At 40.0% G+C, this 26,093-nt stretch overlaps 3 protein-coding genes across 8 annotated transcripts in view; all 3 read right to left on the minus strand.

Annotated features, from left to right (window-relative positions):
* arhgef12b (Rho guanine nucleotide exchange factor (GEF) 12b) overlaps positions 1-5,065 on the minus strand; it is a 54,507-nt gene extending 49,442 nt beyond the window's left edge. For all 5 annotated transcript variants that reach the window (XM_058383864.1, XM_058383863.1, XM_058383862.1 and 2 more), the window contains exon 1: positions 3,641-5,065. In XM_058383864.1, coding sequence (XP_058239847.1) covers positions 3,641-3,672 — 32 coding nt within the window. In that variant the 5' untranslated portion in view covers positions 3,673-5,065. The remainder of the gene's footprint in view (positions 1-3,640) is intronic.
* Positions 5,066-6,495: 1,430 nt separating this feature from the next.
* On the minus strand, positions 6,496-8,829 carry tlcd5b (TLC domain containing 5b). Its single transcript, XM_058383840.1, has 2 exons — positions 8,597-8,829; positions 6,496-7,150 (listed from the first exon to the last, which is right to left on the minus strand). The coding sequence occupies exons 1-2, from the start codon at positions 8,790-8,792 to the stop codon at positions 6,624-6,626; spliced, it is 723 nt and encodes a 240-aa protein (XP_058239823.1). The 5' UTR covers positions 8,793-8,829; the 3' UTR covers positions 6,496-6,623.
* Positions 8,830-12,156: 3,327 nt separating this feature from the next.
* The window catches only part of mcama (melanoma cell adhesion molecule a), a 40,383-nt gene continuing 26,446 nt past the window's right edge, over positions 12,157-26,093 (minus strand). The window contains exons 2-16 of one of the 2 annotated variants that reach the window (XM_058383809.1): positions 24,314-24,438; positions 23,996-24,221; positions 23,839-23,909; positions 23,667-23,754; positions 22,958-23,137; positions 22,177-22,304; positions 20,506-20,653; positions 20,176-20,291; positions 19,460-19,601; positions 18,930-19,060; positions 18,533-18,674; positions 17,030-17,065; positions 15,211-15,340; positions 14,940-15,063; positions 12,157-13,980 (exon numbers count right to left, since the gene is read on the minus strand). In XM_058383809.1, coding sequence (XP_058239792.1) covers positions 13,960-13,980; positions 14,940-15,063; positions 15,211-15,340; positions 17,030-17,065; positions 18,533-18,674; positions 18,930-19,060; positions 19,460-19,601; positions 20,176-20,291; positions 20,506-20,653; positions 22,177-22,304; positions 22,958-23,137; positions 23,667-23,754; positions 23,839-23,909; positions 23,996-24,221; positions 24,314-24,438 — 1,808 coding nt within the window. In that variant the 3' untranslated portion in view covers positions 12,157-13,959. Of the gene's footprint in view, positions 13,986-14,939; positions 15,064-15,210; positions 15,341-17,029; positions 17,066-18,532; positions 18,675-18,929; positions 19,061-19,459; positions 19,602-20,175; positions 20,292-20,505; positions 20,654-22,176; positions 22,305-22,957; positions 23,138-23,666; positions 23,755-23,838; positions 23,910-23,995; positions 24,222-24,313; positions 24,439-26,093 lie in introns of both variants that reach the window. The other variant, XM_058383810.1, reaches the window with a different exon arrangement.

The raw sequence follows: 26,093 nt of genomic DNA on the forward strand, positions 1-26,093 counted from the left end.
TAGCTCCAACTGTTATTTACATTACGCTGTTATTTAAAGGGGGAAATTTCTGATTTGACTGGATTCTTAGATAACTGCTATGGAGGAAAATGCAGTCTGCCCTCTTCCACATACATGCCTGCTGATTGGCTAGTGATTAGTAATCTGCGGAATCTAACTCACCATCTCTCGATAATTAAGGGGTATATAAATCTGGAAGACGATAATGACTGGTAATACTGCTGTGCTCTGAATCGTGATTTTTTTTTTGGTTTGTTTGTTACAAAACAATTCATTTAAACACTATTATTTGTATAAACAGATTTCCAACTAATTAACCAGTCTATCCTAAGTTGAGAGCAGGAAGAACCAGGCCCGGGATTGAGAACTTAAACAAAAATACCCCCATGATCTTTCGCAATTGTGCTTTTCCCCTTGCAAAGGACACTGATTGGTCAAACTGCCACTGGTCAATGATCTAGTTAAGTGCAGTGACTGCCAAAAGTTCTCACTCTTTCCAAAAGTCCCATTTTCTGGGACTATCTGACAAGATTATATTTTTCCATTTTGATTTTAATTTCTATTTATTAACCTTTCTCTCTTCCCCTTCATAAGCTACGTTATGTATTTTCAGGTAAATGAATCGGTCATGCTGTATGTTTTGCCTGTGTGGTGCTGACGCGAGCCTGTGAGTGATTATGGTTAGTCAGCTGAGAGGGAAATGTGGTAATAGAAAGAGCTCTTGCTGGCAGACAAGCTGTCATGGAGGATCACGTCACGAGCTTAGACTCAGGCGCTCGGAGGTCTGTGGTGAGGGACATGCTTTCAGAAGGATGAACTGACGCATCCCATTTAGCTCGCCCGGGTGAGAGACACGCCGCTGTATGTAGCGTTAAGGAAGGAGTGTTAAGTCCTGAGGTACTGGACGTGTCTAAAATATGCATGCAGTGGTAATGGAATCACACTGACCATCCTCATCATCATCAAAAACAACACCTTGGTCTGCAAGCATGCTTCCACAAGACACAGAAAGGTCAATCACACCTGCATGCGTTTATGACACAGCTGTTATCTCCACACAGATTATGCGAGTCTACAAAAAGATAAGGCTGCGGCGCTGTCTGGTTTACGCAGCTCACTTCTGTGTGTGACGACAGGTGAGTCTTCACCGTGTGAAGAAAAGCCCTGACTCATCCGTGTCCTGAGGTTAGCCAGATAACACACAGATTTCTGTAAGTGCTCTCTGACCTGTGATTGAATTATTACGTCATACGGTGTGGCAACTAACTAACAGTGCCTAACTTCCGAAAGTGTCCTGGCATGACCAGAAGATGAATAACGGTTAGCATAACCTTTTAGAATTTATGTCACGTGCTTATGTTTACACATCAGACATCAATGTCATGGGTGTAAGAACACGTCATACCAAACCCGAAGGCGTGCTAAGCTCCCGCTGCTGTTTTCTTCGCAACCTATAATGTACTCCCTCATTACCGGCACAAAAGACATGTAATAGTGGCTCGTCAGGGCGAAGACGCCCAATGCGGCCGACTGAAGACACAGCGAGACACCTGTTCGTCTCCTTCATCTCGACAGGTGACTCACCAGAGTGCAATGCGACGCCATGGAGGAGAGCGCTCAGCTGTTTCACACCCGCTGCGTCGACCCGAAGGCTACGCTGTAATGATGAGTTAAACCGGGGATGCGCCGCTCTCTTTTGAAAAATTGCGATAGACAGTTTAAAAAGGTGGTGCTGTGTGGACGCCCAGCTTTATTATTTTCTTTCGTGTGTCTATTGGTATCACGAACACCTATGTTACAGCACATAAATAGAAAAAATAAACTTTTTGCTTAGTCGTGTAGTATTTATTCAGAACATCAATTCGGTTGGATTTCTACCTTCTGAATATAATCAAGCATTCATGAAATTCGTTACTGTCGAAAAAAATCTGGGTAACAGAAATAAGCCATGCCTGAATTCCAATGCAAAAGGAAATAAGCCAACATAAGACTGCAAATCCTGACCTTCGAAACCTTACAAGGTCACCAAAAGACAAAAAAAATACTGATTCTACTAAGCAAAGGAGTATCACAAAATGCACAAAAGAATCACAAGAGAAAATGCAACCTGACAGAAATCCAGCGTCTCAGGCCAACATCGGTCCAGGGCAGATCTGGGTCAGATCGGCGCATCACAACAATAATCCTGTCCTTAACCTTAGACACACCTTTATAGCATGCTGGCCTTAGGTTTAATCATGCAATCGTGTGTTTTCCTTGTGACGCCTGACTGTTTTTAACGGCCTCACCTAGAAAGAGTCTAAGACTCAAGCCAGCTGTAGAATACATAAGGAATAAAACACTTCAGAGCGTGCAGTTATAGGAAAATAATCAATGACAAGTTGATGTCTGACACAACCTTAGCTACTTAAAGAAATAGCAAAAGAAATAATAACTATTGGCTGTTGATTCGATGATATATTCAGTGAAGTGTTGTTTTTGTCAAATGACGCACTTGTGATTGTATAGCAACTGCACAGTACTAGCTATAGCTACACACACACACACACACAATATTGTCAAAAGTTTTGGGACATCTACCTTGACATGCACATGAATGTAATATGGAGTTGTCCCGCCCTTTACTGCTATAACAGCTTCAACTCTTCTGGGATGGCTTTCCACAGGGTTTAGGAGCGAGTTTATGGGAATTTTTGACCGTTCCTCTAGAAGTGCATTTGTGAGGTCAGGTAATAATGTTGAATGAGAAGGTCTAGCTCTTAAAGGTCTCCACTTTAATTCATCTTACAGGTGTTCAATCAGGTTGAGGTCAGGACTCTGTGCAGGCCAGTCAAGTTCCTCCACACCAAACTCCCTCATCCATGTCTTTATGGACCTTGCTTTGGTCACTGGTGTGCAGTCATGTTGAAACAGGAAGTGGGTCATCCCCAAACTGTTCCCACAAAGTTGGGAGCATGAAAACCAAATATTAAAAGTTCCTTTCACTGGAACTATGGGGCCGAGCCCAACCCCTGAGAAACAACACCTTGACTTGAAGGGGTGTCCCAACATTTTTGGCAATATAGTGTATATATATATATATACACACTACTATAAATATAACTACTTGAACCAAATGAAACATCTGGTGTGATTTCCATGTCACATAACAGACTTCACACAAGCTTCAATGGCAGACATGCAAAATAAGCTAGCTGCACAAGCTAACTCTCTCTAAGCGTCATGTCTTTACATAATGTCTCAACAAGAGCTTGTGTATACGATACGTGATATAACACAAAACAAGACATGATGAGTTTAAAAATGTTAGCAACAAGCAAAAAGAAACTAAGTGAAATGTGGGGAACTGAAAAAACGTCGCACCACAGAACGTAGCCCCTAGCTAATTCAGGTATAATTGGAAATATGAACTGATCATATATGGAGGTACAAGTCCTCCTAATGCACTGCGTGTGTGTTTTATGTTGATGTATAGTCTTAAAAAAGAAAGCGTGTTTCCACTGTACACACATTGTATAGCACATGACAACAAAGCTGCTCCACCTGTAGTACACATTAGCGTGTATTTGCATTAATAACGCACACAAAACGAGCCGCATTTAAAGTGAAGACATAAACAAATACATTGTGTGTCATTTACCTGTCAGCTATCGTGGACTGTGAGCCGCTCATTGGGCTTCCGTTTCTTGCTTGTTATTTTCCTCCTTTTCAGCTTTATCCAACTAGCATTTTACCAAGGTGCTCCCAAAAGATGAACTTTAAAAAGGTTATTTAATTATCCAAAAAGAAAAGGAAAAGTCTGTCACGAACAGCGAATGGACAAAAACAAACAAACAAAAAAAGTCACATGAGGAGACTCGACTTCGGTGGACTAATGGAGCTGGTCATCTGCATATAAACTGCAACAACAACAAAAAAAAATGATCAGAAATAAGACCTGCACGGAATGGTGAAAGGTTTTTAGCAAATGGAGCATACTCTTTTCACCCCCTCGAGCGAATGCCTCAGCATTACACGACTCCCTGACTTAGGGTCGACTCCCAGCTTGAAAAACTCGTATTTTGTTTGGTTTTCACCCATTAATCCGTGTTTTTTTCCCCCCCTTCTTCTTCTTTTTTGTTTCTTTGTCCCCGATGAACGAAAAAAAAAACAAAAACAAACAAACAACAAAATGTTACTCTGTAGCCTCTAACAGCGTGTTTTTCTTTCCGTAATGTCGCCGTCCGGGCAACGTGACCGCCGTTCACTTCTGTGGGAAAAGAAAACAAAGTGTCATCGGCGTTAAGTCTCCTTTTCGTGGGGAAAAATCAAACCCCATGTTAAAAAAAAAAAGTTGTTTCCTCGCTGTTTCCAGGCCTCTGCTTTTTTTTTTTTTAGCCGAACAGCATGGCACTTTCTTTCTTTTTTTTCCCTCCTCCTCCTCCTCCTCCTCCCTCCTTCAGTAAAGAAAAACGCTTCGTATCCCGTGTAAAAGTTTCTGCGGCTTCAAAGTTTCACGTTCATAAAAAGGCACCGACATTTCCCTTACTTTCCCCCCCCACAGAAACTTTGATGTCAGACAGGGACGGGGGTCGGGGGTAATTCAGATATCCTCCTCCTAAAAAAAAAAACGACTTGCATGGGGAGGGTGGGAAAAGAAAGAGAGAGAGAGAGAGACTCGGCTGAAATGTTTTTACTTTAATACTGAAACATCCTCCTCTGTATAACAAACAAAACAACTCAACGCTCCTCGGTATTCCAAACTTGGGCTTTAGTCATTTTAGTCCTCTCCTTGTCTCCATGTTTTTTTTTTTTTCTTCCGAAATTCAGTAGTTTTTTTTTTTTTTCTTCCCCTCTCTTCCTTTTCTTTCACCGAAAATGCACTGTTATGCGCTATTGATTCCAAACGCAAATAATCAGCTCTTGCATAATGATGCCACGCAAGTCAAATTCCCATTAAAAAAAAAACAAGTCTCGTTAAAAAAAATGGCCAGCAAAAAAAAAAAAAAAAATCCACATATTCCCAGACTTTCAGGCAAAAATTAGATCGACGGATTCCTGCGCTCCAGACACGAACCACTCCCTCGGTTTTTTTTTTTTTTTTTTTTTTGGGAAGTGAGAGATCCTTCCGCAGCCGCACATGTGTCGCTGTTAGTCCCTGCGAGTTCCAGTCAAGAGCTTTACTCTCACATGCACCAGCTTCCTGCTGCTTATTATTGTCCAAACAATTTATTTAATATAATTACAGCTGTGTTTGCATGAACAAACAGAAGTGACTGAAAGAAAAATAAAGAAAAGTTTTTAAAGCGTTCCCAAGCTTCTCCAATTAAAGCGCTATTAATGCTTATAAGATTATTTATTCTCCTAGTATATACGTGCCGAGAGTTTTTAGAAAGGCTTTCTCTTCAAGGTCAACCTTGGCACTATAAAAAAAAGAAGTTCTGGATTTTTTTTAATAATATATAAGCTTTATATCACCTTTTTTTGTTTTATTTGTTATAATGTTCCAAACAGGACTTTTAACATCTCCACAAACAAATGTTAAAGTTCTCTGCCTGACTTTTTTTCCCCCTAAGACAACTTATTTTTAAAACCTTTCTTTCTTTCTTTCTTTCTTTCTTTCTTTCTTTCTTTCTTTCTTTCTTTCTTTCTTTCTTTCTTTCTACTATACTAGACAAAGATAACGCCTTTGTGTTTTATTCTCACGGTTATTTTTTAATGTAATGTGATTGGTGTTTATTTTATTATAGCTTTCTCGAGTTTATTTCGAGGACATTACCGCCGCCTGCTGGTTGGCTTTGTGTATCGTTACAAACGTGACACAGATAAGCGTTTACACGTAAAATGAACAGCCTGTAGATGTGTGTGTGTGTGTGTGTGTGTGTGTAATGTTTACATTGGACGTTTTAAGTCAGGTCAGGTCCGGCCAGAATGCAAAGTATTTAATTATAGTAAATACAATTACGTTTATATTTTAAAATACACGTTATTTTCTTCAAATGTTTACTTATATTTTTGTATATTTTAATGATTGTATAAATATATAGAATAACGACCATGCTACTGCATTCTGTGTCTGTGTGTTACAGAGAGAGAGAGAGAGAGAGACAGAGAGACAGAGAGACAGAGAGAGAGAGATAACGGAAGTGACGCACATGTTTGGCTACTCCCTCGTGGCTAATAAAAATACAGCGCTTTTTCAACACTTTATTTCATTCAAAAACATGGTTTATGTCACAACACGCAAAAAAAGCTTCACAGCTTTATGCTAAATCACCATTTGTGGAAAGTCGCACAAGTTCTTGCAAAAGAGTTTACTTCTAGAGCTATTAATCTCTTATGTTCTTAATAACTATCAATATTTTTACATCTACTTTAGTGCTCAGGTCCTGTTAAGCTACAGTATTTTTTGTACTTTATTAAAATTTCAAGTCATAAACAATGTGTTCCCTTCATTGTCCACCTGCTTTAGAAGAAGAAGAAGCCTTTATTTTGCCACAGATACATTACAGCAGAGTGAAGTACTTTTCTTCGTATATATCCCAGCTGAGGAAGTTGGGGTTAGAGTTCATGGTCTGTCGGGATACAGAACCCCTGGAGCAAAGAGGGTTATGGGTCTTGCTCGATGCCTTTAGCACATTATTTTACTGCTCAGTTTGTCCATTAGCATTATTAAGCTTCTGTTTTTCCTGCCATCGCCTGTACTTGGTGCGAGTTTTCCGAGAAGCAAAACACGCAATGTCCACCATAAAGACGCAGGAGAGGGCATAGATGGCCACCCCACCCACCTTCATGACCAGTTTGGGTTTAGGAGACGTCAGCTCACAGTAGAGCATCCGGCCACCAACGCCGATCCGCACACAGGCGAAGAGTGTGATGAAGAGGAGGTCGACAAAGTCACCGGTCAGGCTGTCATAGCGGCCCAACTGCTTGAGGAACCAGCGGGCCTGCAGGAGTGGATTGGTGATTTCACTGCCGAAGAGCACCGCACATGCCTCGATGCCTGATTCACCCATTCCCAGAGCACACACAATGCCCAGGATGCTTAGGGTGTGATGCGCCAGCATAACAGGACCCTCTGTACGGAAGTACACACACCAGGCCATGTCAAAGAGGAAGTAGCCCAGACTGAGGAGCAGAGCTAGGATCTGGAGTGGTGTGTTTTCTGAGCCTGGAGATGAGAGGAAGGAAAAATACAGGCTGAGGATACATCCTGAAGTTTCTTTTGATGCTCAACTGATCGTGGAGAGAAATAATTGTGGTAAACATTTTTGGGTGTTTACTATTAAAATCTAATTCTTTGAACTCAGTGTGAACAGAACAAGCTTTCTACATGCTAGATCATTGTTTCTCAACTCCAACACCAACACCTCCCAACATACACTATATTGCCAAAAGTTTTGGGACACCCAAATAAGTTTAGGTGCTGTTTTCAAGGGGTTGGCCTTAGTTCCAGTGAAAGGAACTAATTAATGCTTCAGCATACCAAGACATTTTGGACAATTTCATGCTCCCAACTTTGTGGGAACAGTTTTGAGATGACCCCTTCCTGTTCCAACATGACTGTACACCAGTGCACAAAGAAAGGTCCATAAAGACATGGATGAGCGAGTTTGGTGTGGAGGAACTTGACTGGCCTGCACAGAGTCCTGACCTCAACCCCATAGAACACCTTTGGGATGAATTAGAGTGGAGGCTGTGAGCCAGGCCTTCTCGTCCAACATCAGTGCCTGACCTCACAAATGCACTTCTAGAGGAATGGTCAAAAATTCCCATAAACACACTCCTAAACCTTGTGGAAAGCCTTCCCAGAAGTCTTGAAGCTGTTATAGCTGCAAAGGGTGGGTGAACTCCATATTACATTCATGTGCATGTAAAGGCAGACGTCCCAAAACTTTTGGCAACCTAGTGTACCTGGTTTAGCTTTTGGAGAGTTTCATAATTAGCTCATGAGTTAGACAAGGTTTTTTAGGGAGAAGAAAAAATGTTGGAGTGGAGTGACCATGTGGTAGACGGCATACAGTAAAAAAAAAAAAAAAAACAATGTATTGTGTCAATGAGTGAGAAATAGAAAAGAAACAGGATTTGAATCTGGGATTCTAAGAAATCAACCATTTAATTTTACAGTTGAAACCTTTTATCTAATTAATATTTTCATTGTGTGCAGTGTCAAGGTAACCAATCCTAGGAACACTGGTCATGAGACAAGAACCTTGAATGCACCTTGAATGAGATGCCAGTCCATCACAAGTGACCACACAGATACATTCACACATCCATTCTGATGAGGAAAATTTACCATATCCAATCCCCCTACCAGCATGTTTCAAGGTGGGAGGACACCAGAGAAACTGGACAAAACCTATATGGATATGGGGAGAATGTAAGAAACACCACATGGAGAGTAACCCAAGTTCAGGAACCCAGGAGCCAGGAATTCTGAGGTGTTTACCCAGGAGCGTGGAATTCTAAGCTGGTACACCATCATTTTGTCCAGTTGAAACTGTGGTTTGTTACATGGAAGGGTTCCAGAAATAGTTTGGGGTAAAACAAATCTTTAGATAGCAAAACCAACCAAACAAACTTTTATAAAGAGTGTATACCATTTAATACTCACCTGCATGTGTGAATGGCCATGGCCCGTCAACGAATCCGATGTAAGCAGTTAGCAAAACTATCAGGACCCCGTGGAGCAGGGTGATGAGTCTGCAGTTCCACTCGGCATTTCGCTTTCTGTTCACGTGACACAACAAAATGTACAGAAAAAGCCAGCCAATGAGGCTGCAGCTTGTCTCAACCAGGAATAGCGTCATGGCTGAGCTAAAGAGATGACAAACATAATAAACTTACTTTGATACAATACCATTTGCTTGTCTGATGCACAAGCAAGTCTATTCGTTTCAATTAGCGTTATACACTAGGGCTGAAGATGTCTCCTCAAAGCTCATAATCCACAGGTTTTACCTCAGCCTTTGCAAAATCCCACCTTCTGCTGCATCAGACATCTAGGCATTGCCTCTCACCAGTCTCCTCCAAACAGACACTTCCTGCCCTCAGTAACCTACACTGGCTCCCTGCTGGAGGCCTGTCTCATCAGACAAGAGTATTATTCTTACATCTTAATATTTTTTTCCATGACAGCGCCAAACTACAACCTCATTTCCTCACTTACATCTCCATCCCCTCCCTGAGCGTACAAGCATCCTGAGCCTCTTAAGAGATTAACGTCACAGTACTCAAGCGCCAAGGAAGATGGAGCCACTCAACCTCCGGCCCAATGGCCTCGGAGGTCAGAGGAGGAAACCAGCGTGATGTCTTACGTCCTCCCACGTATGATCACCCCATGTCGCTGAGCAAGAGGAGCAAAGATGTGCCAAATGGTTAGGGTTAGCGTAAAGAAGTCTAAGAAAGTCTTTAGAATTTCTGCATATTTGATAAGGTTGAAGACCAGAATTAATGAATGTTTTTGGTGAAGTTTATATAAAAATGCTATCTACTTTTTTCATTTTTAATATAGTAGACAGTCAAATGTTCAAGATATTCCAGAAAATAAATGATTACATTTAGCTTTTTCTACAAAAAAAAAATCGTACACCACACCACATTTATCCTCATAATGCAAAAAACCTTAGATGGTGGAACTGCAGTATTAACTCATGTCCATCTTATCCACTGAAGGGTTATTACCTATAAGGACTGGACTATTGGCATCCCAAATAAAGACTTGTCTCATTTGTTTTCATCAAAATGAGACATAAACAGTAAAACTGGGACCTACATTTAAAATCTATGCATTAGTTATAAGATAGTGTTTAGTGTAGTGCACTACATAGGGTGTAGCAAGCCTGTTAAATACTCTCTTTCTCTTTACCCTTATATGAGTGACCACTTGCTCTGTCCACCTGCAGTGAGCGCTAGTGCTATCTGTTTCGTTTGTTCGTTTTACATCAACACAACAGCGCCCCCTGTCGTAGTAGATTCAGAGATAGGACCAACACCGTAACCAACTGGAAATCATTCATTCTTTTACTCTCTCACTAACTCATTTGTTTGTTTGTTTGTGTGGTTGGTTAGTTGATTGGTTGGTTGGTTGGTTAGTTGGTTGGTTATTCCTTGATAATGTTTCTCAGCTTTTGTTTTATCCCAGATGTCAAAACGACATAACAAAACTCATGGTATTTGCTGTTACATTATTGGTATTCGACATAAAATAATAATTAAATAGAAAATATTCATTTGAATTAGAATCATTGTATTATTAACACCACATGGTAAAATATAAACAAAAGGGGAAAAAATCAAAGAGGCCAAAAAGCTTAAAAAGGAACAATTTTTTAAATATAAATAATAATTCTAATAATCATACTATTAAAGTTCAGTTCATTCATTTCAGTTCAATCCAATTATATTTGTACACCTGTATGCTTTTAACAATGGACAATGTGGCAGAACAGCTTTACAAGCATAAAAACATTCATAAAGTTTACATTTTACATTTTTAATCATCCTTATGAGCGAACCGAGGCTTCCTAACGATATTAGGAAGAAACCATCATACATCAAGCATAATAAACTCTTATTTGTGAGCTACTTCTCTCTCATTCATCTCTTAACCATATTTTCATTTGTTTGTCACATATCGTTGGCTACAGATCTATTTATTTAAATTTTTAGTGCATTCCTTGTTTCCTTCATGAGGCAGCAGGGTGGCTTAGTGGTTAGTACTGTTGCCTCACAGCAAGAAGGTCCTGGGTTGGAACAGGCAGGGGCCTTTCTGTGTAGAGTTTGCATGGTCTCCCCGTGCCTATGTGGGTTTCCTCCCACAGTCCAAAAACATGTACATTAGGTTGATTGGTGAGTGTGTGTGGTTGTCTGTCTATATGTGTGGCCCTGTGATGGACTGGTGCCCTGTCCAGGGTGTACCCCTTTTGCCCAATGTGTGCTGGGATAGGCTCCAGCAGATCCCCGTGACCCTAATTAGGAATAAAGTGGGTATAGCCGATGGATGGATGGATATTTTTTCATATTTTTTGTGGGCTGTAAAACCTGTAGGGGGCACTCTTTCACCTCTTTCATCACTTTCTCTTCCCTTCCTTTGCCACAGACTGGACTGAGTGAGTTCATTGCTTATAAGGTACAAAAAGACCATGATCCTTACTACGGATATTATAATGATTTTAAATTTTCAAGTCGTTTTGTCAATTACATCCTTCAGAATGAAACAAACTTGTGACATCCTTTATAAAAAGGCAAAAAAAAAAAAAAAACCCCAAAAAACCCCACCACAGATTGTAGATGACTTTTGTGGTTTTTCTTTACTTAAAAAAAAAATACATCCTATATATAGAAAATGTAATTATGACTGACTCAAAACTCCTACATCTCAACATAGCCTACTAAGCAGACAAAGAATCGCTTGTGTTATTCCTCTCATAATTCCCAATCTTCTTCCAAGAGGAAACAGTGGATCATTAAACTGCAGTTATGAACTGAATTGCTCACAAAATACACATTACACTTCACACTCCACCCATGAAAACAGAGCTTTAAATTAAGCCCGAGTTGTCTTACAGACCTCATAGTGGCAGGCCATATGGGCGGTGGAGTCTGCCATGTTTAAGTAAAATACCCTGACTAATCAGATATAAAGCATGATCATCTCTTGTGGGTAATGTTGATATTCTTCTCCTGTGTCTTATATTCTGTATTTTATTCCTTTTAGGTATTCAGCAGCAAGACAAATCCCAGGTTTATTTTTACACTCTTTCTAAGTTTTTAATCGTTTCTATAGTAACACCATACAAAGGCAGATACAAGATATAATCTACGTTTAATAGTAAACAAATTCTCTTTGTGTGAGTGTGCTTCAGAGCTTCAGAGCTGCAAGTTTTCCTACAGGACAGAGGATCGTTAGGCGTTTTCTTTTCTCACCACTCTCATTAAATATTGGACTGAGAGTTCTTCACGTTGTTTTCTTTTACTTTTCTGATGCACAAAGTTTGACAAAAAGCCACTCTTTCAACTAGAAACCTAATCATTGGAGCAAACCATAAATGAAGCAAATTAGTTAGCCAAGTAAAGAAAAAAAATGATGGTTTTCGGTGTCTATCTTCACTCTCTGTTCCATTTGGACTCGATCTCGACTTGGCTGGGAGATGAAAACCTGTGCCACGCTGATTTAGAGTGTAACATATCTTTATTTGGCATTGTTTATGCAAAAAACAAAATGAAAATTACAGTGTATAAAAAAACACAAGCATCAAACCACATGTTCTTAATTTACACACATAAGCAGAACTATAACATTACTACAAAAACAATGAGACCGCACAGGTGAACAGGTTTATATACACATCCGGTTTGTCTTGTCGAGCCGTGAGGATGAGACGTGTCACTTCACGATATTTAGTAGTCTAGGAGGATGTTTGTTGAAAGAGTCGAAAGAATCCAGAGAATTTAAACAATGCTTTCATAGCTGTTTGGTTTTCCTTCTGCTGGAACATTTGCTGGAGGTTAAGTTACAAAATTCAAGCGGACCTATCATTTTGTGTATTCCAGGTATAACAGGATGTGAGGCCAAAATAAAGCGTGCAATCCATCACGAGAAGGTTAAATGGCTGGCGATTGTGGGATGATGAAAGGTGGATCTTTATAAAAGATCAAAGCACTAGGCTTTATATTAACATCTGAACTGGTTTCCATAAAAGATAACAGAAACTTTCACATATACAGCAGTTTTGCTTCAGATATTTTGTGTTGCGGTGATACAAGGCAAATAAGTGAAGCTTGCAGCTATCTGATTAGCCTTGGAAACCACATTTATTAACATAAATATTAAAATAAAACAGCAGAACAGAACAGCAGACTCGGATTTAAGACGAATAAACAATAATCGCTTCTTATCCAATTCAGCCTTCAGGCCACTAAAATAAAAGGACAAACCCTCGCTTGAGGTTAACATAAACCTATACATCTTTTTTGATAATCCCACGACTCATCCACGGTGGTTTGAGGAGACAAAACAAACGTATCGATATCAACGTTCCTTTTGAGCAAACATGAACAAGCGTACATACACACAAAAGAAAAAGAAGTCTCAGTGTAACAAACATGGACGTTATGACTGAACGATCAGACGCTGCGGCTGATGAACGTGAGGCAGAGAAAAAGAGGGAGCTGTGAATCCCCTCAGCAGTCAAAACGCAGCTACAGTTTAGTCTGCTGACGATATTTACAAAAGCAGTAGTCTCTGAGCGACAAAAACAAACCTCCAAAGTGATGTCTGGCTCTACAATCTCGTGTACAGTTTATTGGTCAGTACGAGGATCGGCTTCTTTTATCGGCCAAAAGGATCGAACCTGATTTGACTCTTTGTGAGTGAGTTACTATGAGCTTTAAATGAGAACTATGTGACACTACTGCGAAAGAAAATGGTTGAGGAATGTGATTATTTCTGTACATGTGTTGTACTGGTCCTGCTTACTCTATGGTGCTGTTGTACAGTTTATAGAAATACTGTTTGACAAAGCCTTCTTTAATACGAAAATCCCACCATTTTTCATTATTCTGACCTTTCAGCTGAATGATATTTTTCGATTAGCAGATTCTCTAGAAAATTTGGCCAATTTCAATTTGCTGTAAAATTCAAGTCGCTTAATATTACATATACTATATACACTTTTTTTTTGAAAAGGTTATAAACGTCATACATTGAGACAATGTGACATTGAGTTCCTCAGGTGGTTGAGAATTACTGTGTTTTGGGGGGAAAAAAACAAGACAAATCATAAAACAGAAGTATTAAAAAACTGGCATGGCTGAAGGAGCTCACTTTAGTTCGATACGTCCAATCAGGAATTAGCAGAGCTCGCGAACGGACGGAGAAGACGAGGTCCTCCTGTTCCGGCAGACGTTATTCGTATCTCTCGATTCTTGTGTTGTAAAGGGACAGTGAATGGACATCTTTCTTGGTTTCACAGGTTATTTGTGCAGGTCAGTGTACTTTACTCCAGGAGAAACACAATGAAAAAATAAGAAAGAAAAAGCAAGTCAGATATTAGAATTAGCTGCTATATCATGTAAACCTAACATAGAGGTAACACTGTGGATGTAAAATGACTGATTTGCATCAGATTTCCAGCATTTCTCCAGACAAATCAGATATAAAGCACAAAAATCTCTTAACCTGTATTCTTAACCTGTGTCTTATATTCTGTATTTTATTCCTTTTAGGTATTCAGCAGTTCCAGCTGCAAGACAAATCCCAGGTTTATTTTTGAGCTCTTTCTAATTAGTTTTTAATCGTTGCTATAGTAACGCCATACAAAAGCAGATGTATGATATTCTAAGCTTTACAGTAAACAAGTTCTAAGAGTGCGCTCCAGGGTCAGAGCTTCATAGCTGCAAAGTTTCTGACAGAGGATCGTTTTGTTCTCACCACTCTCATTAAATATATGACTGAGAGTTTATATAAATCTTCAAGTTGTTTTTTTTTTCTTTTCTGATGCACGAAGTTTGAAAAAAAGTCATTCATTCAAATAGAAAACCTCAACGGGTGTTTCAGACCCGGAAATGTATTTCAGCAGACTGAACTGAAGACCCCATAGTTCAGCAACTAACATGAACCTCCTCTGCTTCTGTATCAGTTCCTTTCCATAGGCATCATATACATTTATGGAAATTATTTAGCTAAAGATCACTCATCAGACCAACAGAGATGAATCACATCTGTTGAGAGTCTTTAGTGAAACAAACTATTGTTTATAGCCATGAACTACTTAACTTTACCGTTAAGGTTTCTATTGTCGCCTTTCAGCCATGACGGTTGCTTATCTGAGTCTTTGTAGACAAGGAATCTTGTTTAAATGACATTTTAGTAGCAGTGTTGCTGAGGTTATGAGAAACCAGCCAGCAGCAGTCTGTAGAGAGGAAATTCTAATCATATTCGTTTCTATAGGTACCTGGTCGCTTGGTGGTTTGTTGTTGCCATTGACGCCCTTCAGTAGTACCGTCTTCTCCGTCTTCTCTGTCTTCTCCGCCTTCATCTCCACCACAATGTTATCCTTGTTGGTCGTCTCTTTGGTGCTGTACACAACAACAACCCACACGTTAACAAGCACTAGACAAAAAACCACACTTCAACCTCAATAAACACAAAAACACTGAATAGAAACATACACACAGTGATGTTCTTAAAATAAACGCACACCATTTGAGTGAACCGGAACTTACATTTCCTGTTTGCCGGAACGTCCACAAGGCAGTTTGCCCTTCTTGTGCAGGAAATACAGCACGCTGCCCAAGATGGCTATGAGGAGAAGGCTGATGATTATGATCACGATCATCACGCCGCTGTTATCGACTGGAGGAACAGAGAATAAAATACAATCAGGTCAACAAGTCACCATAACTCCACACCAAAGATACAACGCATAATAAAGATCACGTTAAAAAAGGTCGGAATGTTCCAGAAGCAGTTGAATGAAACATGTTAACCTTCACTAGTGGTACTTTATATTATAAATGCCTCATTTTATCTCCAGCTCTCAGTGGTGGTGTGGCTGAGGTTGCCAGGTGTGTGGATTTTATGAGAAATTTGTGGGAGAAATCAAAAACTGGTACCAGAAAGTATATCTTGTTATCTGTCGGATGTACATTGGTCTAACTAAAGATCTATAATATCTCTCATCAGCTGCGTAAAAAAATCCATTTACAACAGGGCTATCACGAAGGTCCACCCAGTATTTCATAGCAGTTTATTAAAATGTAGAAATATCAATTTTCATGGTTTGTGACAACAAATTATAATAACTGAGTTATAAAACTCAGTAAAAAAAAATCAGTATATAAAATATAATACATTTATTTGCAAGTTAGGATATATTAATCATTATTACACCAATTGACATTCTAGTCTCTAATTCATATAGAATTTAATGTATTTTTTTTTAATATAAATTATTATATTAAATTATGTCTTGATGTTTTGCCAAACTGTCCTGGGGTAAAGTAAAAAGTACAGAGGATAAGTAAGAGGGTAGTTAGTGGTGGTAGTACTGGTGGTAGTGGAGGTAGAACTGGTGGTAGTGGTAAAAATGCTGAAAAGATCTAATAGTCTAAAAGTGAAAAGTGTTGGTATATAACACCTTCCTAGCCACAAAACCCTGACTACAAATCGTCCAGAAGAAGAAAAGATCTTTATCGTTGCCTGCGTGAAAATAGCACTCATTTACACCCATTTCTCCATTATTTGTGTTTTTAGATCACATCCAGGCCCGAATCCATTATATATATCTCCATCTATTATATGAACAGCCTTAAAGTCAGCACAGAAAACTTTCCTCTCAGCCGTGTGATTAGTCTCGGAGTGAGTAAACATATGCAAATTCGAACAAAAAAATCATGAATGTGTCCTTCGGAGACGCTTCATATTCATTCCTGGAGAAAGACCGAGCCGGATAATTGACTTGCTAATGCACAACAGCATTAAAAGACGAATGCCTGTGCACTCGTACTCCTCCTGTGAGACTGTTAAAAGCCTTTAGGTTGGCGTTTTTTCTCTCTCTCCCCCAAACACTAAATATAAGCACGCTGTTAGACGACAAACAATTGTCTGGGAATGAATTTTATAAGCCAAATCTTCTCAATGAAACAGCGTGTCGCCACCGCAACCGTTTACCACAATAATTAAACGCTTTGCTACCCTGGCGTGGCGCTTCGAAACATTTTTTTGTTCCGCGTTCGCTTCGGAAAAAGCTAATTATATACTCATCTGGAGAAAAATACACATATGTGGGATGTGTTTTCCTAACCAACGTCTGCCTTGATTTTTTTTCTTTTATTTTTTTTGCCATATGATTTTTTTTCCTTCACACAGAATTTTAAATATGCCCAGAGGCTGGTGAGGAGAGCCAATCTAACTTTTGCAATGGTTCCTCTACCATGAAAAAAAAAACCCATGTATTATTCATAATCATTAGCCGATCTTTCGGATGGATTTGGGAAGACAGAAATGAAAGTCCAGGCTGAAGAAGCTGCGAGAAGTGATTACCTGCATCCTTCCTCGCTGTCGGGGTTACGATAGGAACTGCGAAGAGACGCAAAGAGAGAACAGTTTAGGAGTCTGTAGGGCTGCTGAATATCTAATATCTCTTGCTTAATTGTGAGGTTTCTCAGTGAAAACGTGAAAGTCGATCTAAAAACTTTTTCACTTGTCATTTCCTTGTCACTAGGGCGCCATCTTTTAACTGTAAAGCTACATATATATGTATATTGTTGGACTTCTTATTGAAATAGAATGCAAGATCACGTTAAAAAAAAGGTCAGATTGTTCCAGAAGCAGTTGAAGGAAACATATGAACCTTCATCGGCTTACACCGATTTTGTGTTACACAGTAATTTATATTATAAATGCCTCATTTTATCTCTAGCTCTGAGTAGCGGTGTGGCTGAGGTTGCCAGGTCTGTGGATTTGATGAGAAATTGGGCAGATGGAAAAATGTGCAATTTCTTGTCACTAGGATGGAGAACTTTACATTTTGTTGCCATTAGGATTTAGAAATTTACATTTCTTTGTCACTAAAATGTAGAAATTAAAATTTCCTTGCCACTAGGATGGAGAATTTACATTTCATTGCCTTTATGATGGATAAATTAACATTTCCTTGTCAATAGGATGGAGAAATTTACATTTCCTTGTCAGTAGGATGGGGAAATTTACATTTCCTTGTCAATAGGATGGGGAAATTTACATTTCCTTGCCACTAGGATGGAGAAATTTACATTTCCTTGCCACTAGGATGGAGAAATTTACATTTCCTTACCACTAGGATGGAGAAATATACATTTCCTTGTCAATAGGATGGAGAAATTTACATTTCCTTGTCAACAGGATGGAGAAATTTACATTTCCTTGCCACTAGGATGGAGAAATTTACATTTATTTGTCACTATGATGGAGAAATTTACATTTCCTTGTCAATAGGATGGAGAAATTTACATTTCCTTGCCATCTTTTATCTGTAAGGCTAAATATATATGTATGTTGTGGGACTTTTTGTTAGGGATTATTTAAGATGCAAGGCTAAGGACCACTGTTAGTTAGTTTTTTTTATTCCAAATCTATAAATGTACAATTGTACGTTGTGGGTTCCACCCTAGTGACAAGAAACAGGACAGTTTAGTATCTTCATTTCTAGTAGTGGATTCTTTCCATACTTCTAAAAATCATCATAGAGGGAAAATCCTACGCAGGAGGATGAAGAAGTTAATTAAGTGTCATTAAGACCAGATGATTTTATCCTAACTTGTCCTAACATGCAACATGTCCACTAGCTTCAAATAGTAGTACGAAATATTTTATAAGTAAATAAAGTTGATGTAAATAAAATCTACATCAACAAATGTATCTTGAAAAACACATTCACACATTAGGACGTTCATTAGGATCAACATCATCACTGCCGTTTTTCCCTCAACTATAATGATTCGTCCGTTTACAAAGGCACTGTAAATGTAACGCTGATGTGCTCAGAGGAATAAATAAAAGCCGTACTGCTCGTGATGGTGAAGTTCTTGGTGTCTGCACCCATCACGTTTGTTGCGCTGCACATAGCAACCGTATCCATGGTCACCTTCAGAGTCAAGACGCTTTGGACAACATCCTCTGTCTCTTTCTTCAGCACCTCACGTGAATTCTGACAATGCACACACCCACACAGAAATACATCAGAGATCATCAACTAGTATGTACCTCCTTGTCGATGAATATGTGTGTGTGTGTGAGTGTGTGTGTGTGACAGATAGAGATAGTTGTGTGTTTTCCTTGGAAAAAAACAGCTAGAAACCAGAGGTGGATATGAATAAAAGTAGAACTTTGATAACGTTGTGCACATATCATCTCATGCATCAGGGGATTATTTATACTCTGTCTGTGTGTGTGTGTTGCTCACAGGGCTGCCAGTAACGTTCCAGGTAATAACCGGTCGAGGGAAACCTCTCGCTTCGCAGGTCAGGTTCAGCCACTTTCCCACTCTCTCCATCATGGGCACCTCCCTCTCCACATCCCTCAGCTCAGGAGCGCCTGGCAGATAAGATCGCATTTCAGTCTTGATTTTTTAAAAACACATTCATTTATTTTATTTTAATAGAATGTACATAGCTTATCTGTAGCTGGATAAACATTATTAATGGAAATGTACTCATTATTCTGTTGTTGGGAATCCCACTGGGGTGTGTGTGTGTTTGTGTGTGTGTGTGTGTGTGAGAGAGAGAGAGAGAGAGAGAGCAGATGTTTTACCAGTTATTATGTTACAAGAGCCTAATATTTACAGTATAAAGATGATTTTCATCAAGAAGTATTGAGAATGTCATGAAATAAACACAGATTTATATTTTCTATTCAAGCAAAAACCAAATAAGTGAAAAACAGTAGAAACAAAAAAATACACTGCTGCACTGATGGCTCATGAGGGCGGCTCACCGTGCACGATTATATGCACTGATCCGCTGGTGTGCAGGCCCGGTATGGTGGGAACGGTCACCTCGCATTCGTAACGTCCGGCCGTGTCGAAGGAAGCATCCTGCAGCTGCAGCACATGTCCTCGTCTTATCTCTACACCGTCCTGCACACACACACACACACACATTCATCATTCATTTCCAAATAAAATGAAAACAAACAACAATTACAGTTATGCTCTTAAAAAACTATCCACATTCACAAGGTTTCTTTAAATAAATACAAAAACTAAACACTTTTAACCGTAAAGGATCCCATGTTCCACTCCCCCCCCCACACACAGATGTCTAGCAAAGCACATTTTTATCACAGTATCAATGCTTTTTCACACTATTTCCACCATTAATGATTTACACACTATGAACGTTCATCGTAGCACTACTGCTAACGTTGGTACTATGAAGCGATCGGATAATTAATATTAATCAATAAAGTAATTCTAATTCAAATGCAGTTTTAAAATGAACCTCGAACGTCAGTATCGGAAACATCAGGGTTGCTGTTAAATAGCACACCTACAACAGACTATTTTAAATAACTGTTCCTTTGTATCCATTGTAGTAGAGTAGTAACAATAATAATGACAATTCCAGTCCAATAACCTCAACATGACCTCTACACTGCATATGATATATGAACACTATAAATCCTGAGGGTGTGATATACAGCCCAAGTACCTTAAACCACACAGTGGATGTCTCTAGGGAGGACAAAGCGTTACATGTGGCTGTCAGACTCTCTCCCTTCAGCATGATCTCTGAGTCTTTGGGAATCACCACAGCTGGGTCAAGATCTGTACACACACACACACACACACAGACACACATCCTGTGCTTAGTACGTTGCATGACATGAGTTATTACTGTACTTTCAGAGTAAATTTAGCATGTGTGTGTTAACACAAAACAGGCCAGGTCCGATACATCTGCCTCTATTCGTGAACAGGAAGTGGTGATGGAGAAGAGGAACAAAAGTGCTACAGTTTGAGAGCAGCTCCATTTACATACAGTTCACGGCAAGCTGCAAGCTCGCCCCTACGTCAGAATCCTCAGAGTCCAGGTCCAGAGTCTGGCACTTATATACGCCGCTGTCTCTGCGCGTCACATCCTTCAGAAGCAGCAGGTTGCCTTCAGCCTCCAGACCAACGTCCAGCTCCTATTGAGAGACGAGGATGACTCACAGATAAAGATCTTTCTCAGGTCAGACCTGTCATATCACGGCATATACCTACTCACACCACTGATACTTAGAAAAGCATGGATTTATTTTATATTATATAAGTACAAGAAGAACAAGAGACAGTAGCTGTGGTTAATGAGCTGAATGCAGCCACATGAGTAACTGCTTTTACTGTCTACTGACTCAGGGAGCTTGAATCACTTCTTCGTCACTTCTTCGACTAAGTCTTATAAAAAAAAAAGGAGTGAGGTAAAATACGCAAAACACCATGACGTTATGGATTAATGCTTTTAAACCGTACATGCACTCCTGTGTAATTATTCCATCCTGAATAATTATAGCGCTATTAGAATTTATGACATTAATACTCAGGCAACAGGAACTTGTTCCCAGAGTGAGTACCGGTCAGCAGATTCCAGCAGTGCTGAGAATCTGAATCTTTGGATCTTTCATCACTTCAGTTTGCTTTATTTCTTTTTGGAAAAAAATTGTAGTTTGATCATGCTACAATACACTACATTTCGAAGTAGTTTGTTCTTTGTAGATGTATGTGCATATCTATCAACCATTACTCACCCCCTCACCCTAAATTTTCTCACCCAATTTGGTCTAAGCAATTCCCACCCACCTCGATCATACAGTAAGACGTCTCCCAGCCGAGGACGATCAAGGCTAACACATGCTTTCTACGTGCCGTGTAAAACCAACCAGTTACATCATTTGGAGTCTATGTCACCCTTTGACGGAAGTGTTATCTGCCCTCTTCCACATGCAGAACAAGCCGGTTAGTCAAAATCACTATGACTGACAGACTGACACAGTAAACCAACCCTTCCTCCCACCCACAGAGCTCCTTGAGGCCACGGATGTCTGTGATTTCCTCATGAACTCTGGACAACAGTGACAGCTTTAACTCATTTACAGTTCTGATGTTGCTCTTTATTAATGTGTATGGCCTAAATCACTAACCCCACCTTTAATATGTGTCTCTGCAGAGACAGAAACAGGACGTTCTGTTCATTCAATCTAATTACAGACAACGAAACACTAATTGCTGTCTGCTTCTCTCATTTATAGTGCTTATGAAACAAGACGATGTAGTTAAAAGGGCGGCATCCGAACGCCTACAAACACGGAGACGGAAACACGGCATCATCGGTTATTTCAATTATTTTTAATCTTTATGGATTTGTGAACTTTTTCATCTCAGACAAACTGCTGTCTCAGACATTTTATCGCTTTCTTTTTCCTGAATACAATTCAAAATAAGGGACCCGAAGAAAGCCTTTTAACCGTAACCTCAGAACAACAGCTGCTACTGTATAAACTACGACTGGAGTCAATGCTAAGCTTGAGTGTGAAGCATGCTGAGGGAACTATACGTCTCTATACGTCTCTCATGAGCTCAGCTTTTTCTCACTGATAACACTCCCTCTCTGCTGGAAGAATGTGGGGTGAACAAAGAATTGAGAAAAAAGGGTGGAGGGGGTCATTATTACTTGTTCTCGGCTGAAAGTGAAGGTCGGCGGGGGATTGCCATCGCCCTGGCAACGGATCTCCACCGTGTCCCCCTCCTTGACCAGGCCCATGGGCGAATCCCTCCACATCTCCACGTTCAATGTTGGGTCTGAGACACACACATACAAGGAGACCATAAATGGAGGCCCATTCAGAAACACGTTACCAAGGCAGTGTGGCTTTAGCACTAATCATTCGGTCATGTGCAACAAAGAGGGAACATTCTGAAGTCGCGTCATGGTCGGCGCGACTCAGATTTGATAATGGAAAAGTCACTCTGTGGGAAAATTTGAAATTTTCAAGCAGTGATCTCTCAATAGTTCAATCAAAAGTGGTTTTGGAGCCAGTTTGTTTATAATTTTATCTGAATTTATATAAATATTTTAGGTTTTAAAGAGTCTTCATTATGTCCTCTATGTAGATTTGTATCTGCTTGCATTAGCTAGTAACACTGCCTCACAGGTTTATTACATAAAAGTTAGTTGCAGCTTAGCTACCGACTGTTTACAGGGGCTCAAGAAGCACAGGAGCAACAAACGAGCTAAAATTAGCTACTGTTTAAATAAATTCAGTAGCAAGCTAGCAAGCTGTCAGTGTGAATAAGCTCCAAATCATTTCTGACCATTTTGACTGATTATTGGTGCTAGAACTCAGAACATGCTACATTTAAATATATGTGGGTTGTTTCCTTGCTCAGTTTAGTCTTGATTAAGTAAAAGAAAAAAAAGATGAAGAAGGAGGTAAGACGGTGTTGAGGCTCACAGTGCACCGTGACGTTGACGCCTCTGGACTCGGCCGTTCGGATTGCACCGGGAACGTGATAGCTGACCTCGCATGAGAACACAGACTCTTCGTCTTCCCTTGCAACTTTATACTGGAGCTCGCTCTCCACCGTGTACAGTCCGCTGGGCCCCTTGGTCACCAGGGTAACCACGTTCACCTCTGTACAAACACAGACACACACGCATAGGTTTTAATTGACAGATAGAGAGGAAAGGATGAGCTGTCTTTGTAATGACTCATCTCTAATGAGATCTAAATAGTCTTATCATTGTCAACCAATTCATACCAATTTGCCTGATTAGTCCTGGATGGAAGGAAGAACTGATAAATGATGAAGGGTTATTAAGTCTTGCGTTATGTAAGGATGGAAAAAAGGAAGGAAGAAAGAAAGCACACGTTGCTCTGATGATCGCTGACCCATTGCAGTTCCCACCCTAAAGTCAATTATTTTCTAATAACAGCATGACCCTGAAGTGATTTATTCCTCTTAAAACCAGATGAAGACTCCTTCCATAAGAGCACATTGCCACATCAACGATTATATGTTTCTGTGTAAAAATAACACATTTTTAATCTGTATATAAAGCCTGTCCAAGCTGCTGAAAGAAAATGAATCAACACCTTCTGACCAATCAGAATTAAGATTCAACTATGCGAATTAGCATACAAAAGAAAAAACAGTACTTACGGCCATTTTTGGGGTCCAGCGGCTGATGATTGCGATACCAGGTGATGTTTGGCTTGGGGAAGCCTTCTCTTGTTTCGCAAGTTGCAACCTAAATGAAATAAACAGAAACCTATAAGGAATAATGAAACAGAACTAACCGGACCTGCATGAACGGCCTGAGACTAGTACCTACCTTTGACGGTAATGGATTGGTGGTTGAAACTCCAGAATACACTGCTTCTACTATAGGAGGCTCTGGGGGGTCTAAATAAAAAAAAATAAACAGGAAGCAAAATTTAAAAAATTCCAAATAAGTGACCAAACTTGGGCTGGAAAGGAAGCGGACTTACTGAAAACCTTCAGGTTGGTCCTGCCCTCTCCGGTGCCAGCAGCGAGGCCGTTGACCTGGCAGAAAAACTCCCTCTCGTCCGAGAGCGTGGCGTCCACGATGGTCAGGTTCTCGCCGTTTGGGTACCCTACGATGCTGATGCGGTCCGTGTAGGTCGTATTCTCGTCCACCTTCTGCATGGTGAGGTCGCTGTACGAGATCCTCACTCTTCTACCTCCAGGTCCACGCTGAGATTCAGGGATAATATTGTTTCAAATCGAAGCAACAGTAGTTATAGTGAAATGTTGGTAGGAGTATCATATAAGTGGATGGTACATACCACAAACCATTGCACCATGACCATGTTGGGATGTTGAGCAAAGCTGTACTGGCATTGGATGATGGCTGTATCACCTTTATACACTTCGACGACGTCTTCCATAGCCAATGACACTTGGGCGCCAACTGCAAAAAAAGCATTCATTCAACAAAGACTGTGGCATATTTACTTTGTCCCTTTCAACCCATCCAGACTTGTATTATAATCTCAAATATTTCTTGATCAACCACAAGCCCCCTTTCACAGACACAATGAATTTCAATGTTTCCCAACAATAAAAAGAAACCTCAAAATGTGACTTGGACAACGAATGAAACACTGGAAATCTTTTGCCACTACATTCCCTGCATTTCTGAACCGAATCACAATGCAATCATGAATGGCCATCTACTGTCTGAGGGTGAAATTTCCCCCTGCTGAACTGATCCAAGGTCAGCCAGAGCTTTTAACTGGTGACCCGAGTTCGCAGGCGCACTAACCATACAGCAATGGACTGCTCGAGGGCCCTGGCACGGCATCACAGGGTTGAAGATGTCATCTTAGGAATGTTCCAGCACCATAATCCCATGTTAGAGCTGACTCGGAAGCTGAAAGGAGCACCTGTACTTCTCAAGCTACGAAACTAGCAATTTTAATGACGGAAAGCACACAAAGGGTCAAAAGGAAAGCTCGCTCTCTTCTGGGTGCCACCTAGTGAGATAATGATGGATAATAGTAGATGGATAAGAAGTTTGATGAGCACAGGAGCGTCTTAATGATTCGTTTTATAGAACAGTATCCAAGTCAGATTTTCCACTGAAGCAAAGGTGAAACTCGGGCATGAAGAGTTTTACGGTATCCAAATATCACAAATACTGCTACTACAAGAAAACCATACCAGGAAATCATAATGAAAGTGAAACACTGAGCAGAATTAATTTCAAATCACTCACATTCAGTGTAAAATTAATCCCCAAAAAACATCATACATCAATAATGAACATGTATTAAAGAAAAAAAACAACGCTGTCACATCCTTTCATTTTCTTTTTTTAAAAAAAAATCTGTTAGTAGTTCATTTAACCCTATTCCAAGAAAAATAAAAGGTCTGCGTCAGTGTGGTGTTTTTACAGCCTTCACAGAATAACTGACTCTGATTAGTTACAGTCGTGGGCTTTCTTCTCGATCCTAACTCGACAGCAACTTCTTTCCTTTATTTGAAAGTTCGCTGTTTAGCTTGGCTCTGTCTTCTACACGTCATGACGAACCGAAAACCACCGGGTTCCCATGCGAGGTCGATTACAGCGGCTATATGTAAATTAGTGCCACTGAAAGTTACAAGATTTCATCGCAAAATACGAATTAATATATTATGATGTGTATCGACAACCTCATGGAGGTTGATTCATATTAAATCCTCTGAACTTCAGCCATTTTGTCACGTGTTCAGTTTGATCTACTGAAATACTCTGCTGTGTCCGCAACCGGGTCGCGATCCTCTAGCTGACAACCCTAAATATCTGCTGGTTAGCATCTTGGAAAACTGCTGTCAAACTAGTCAACAGCCATCCAGAGGCTGGAACCCAAGAGAGAGCATAATTGGCACTTTCATACAACCGTCTATGAATGAGAAGGAGGGGTCATCTTCTCGCCTGTCAATCACGGCCCCATTAGACAATTGTATTTGCGTTTGGCGTGATCTTAAACACGCACTGTGTTACGAAAACAGCAGTTAGAAAAATATGTAGTGGCTCCACAGGTCTGAGAGAAAGAATGTTAGTTGCTGCCTAGTTTCTCAATT

This window comes from Hemibagrus wyckioides, linkage group LG28, assembly GCF_019097595.1.
Source record: "Hemibagrus wyckioides isolate EC202008001 linkage group LG28, SWU_Hwy_1.0, whole genome shotgun sequence".
Classification (NCBI taxonomy): domain Eukaryota; kingdom Metazoa; phylum Chordata; class Actinopteri; order Siluriformes; family Bagridae; genus Hemibagrus; species Hemibagrus wyckioides.

Excerpts from the sequence above, each read along its gene's own strand:
- tlcd5b (XM_058383840.1), bottom strand. The coding sequence starts at position 8,792 with ATGACGCTATTCCTGGTTGAGACAAGCTGCAGCCTCATTGGCTGGCTT. Across the intron at positions 7,151-8,596 it reads ATGGCCATTCACACATGCAG|GCTCAGAAAACACACCACTC; the intron begins GTGAGTATTAAA and ends TCTCATCTCCAG.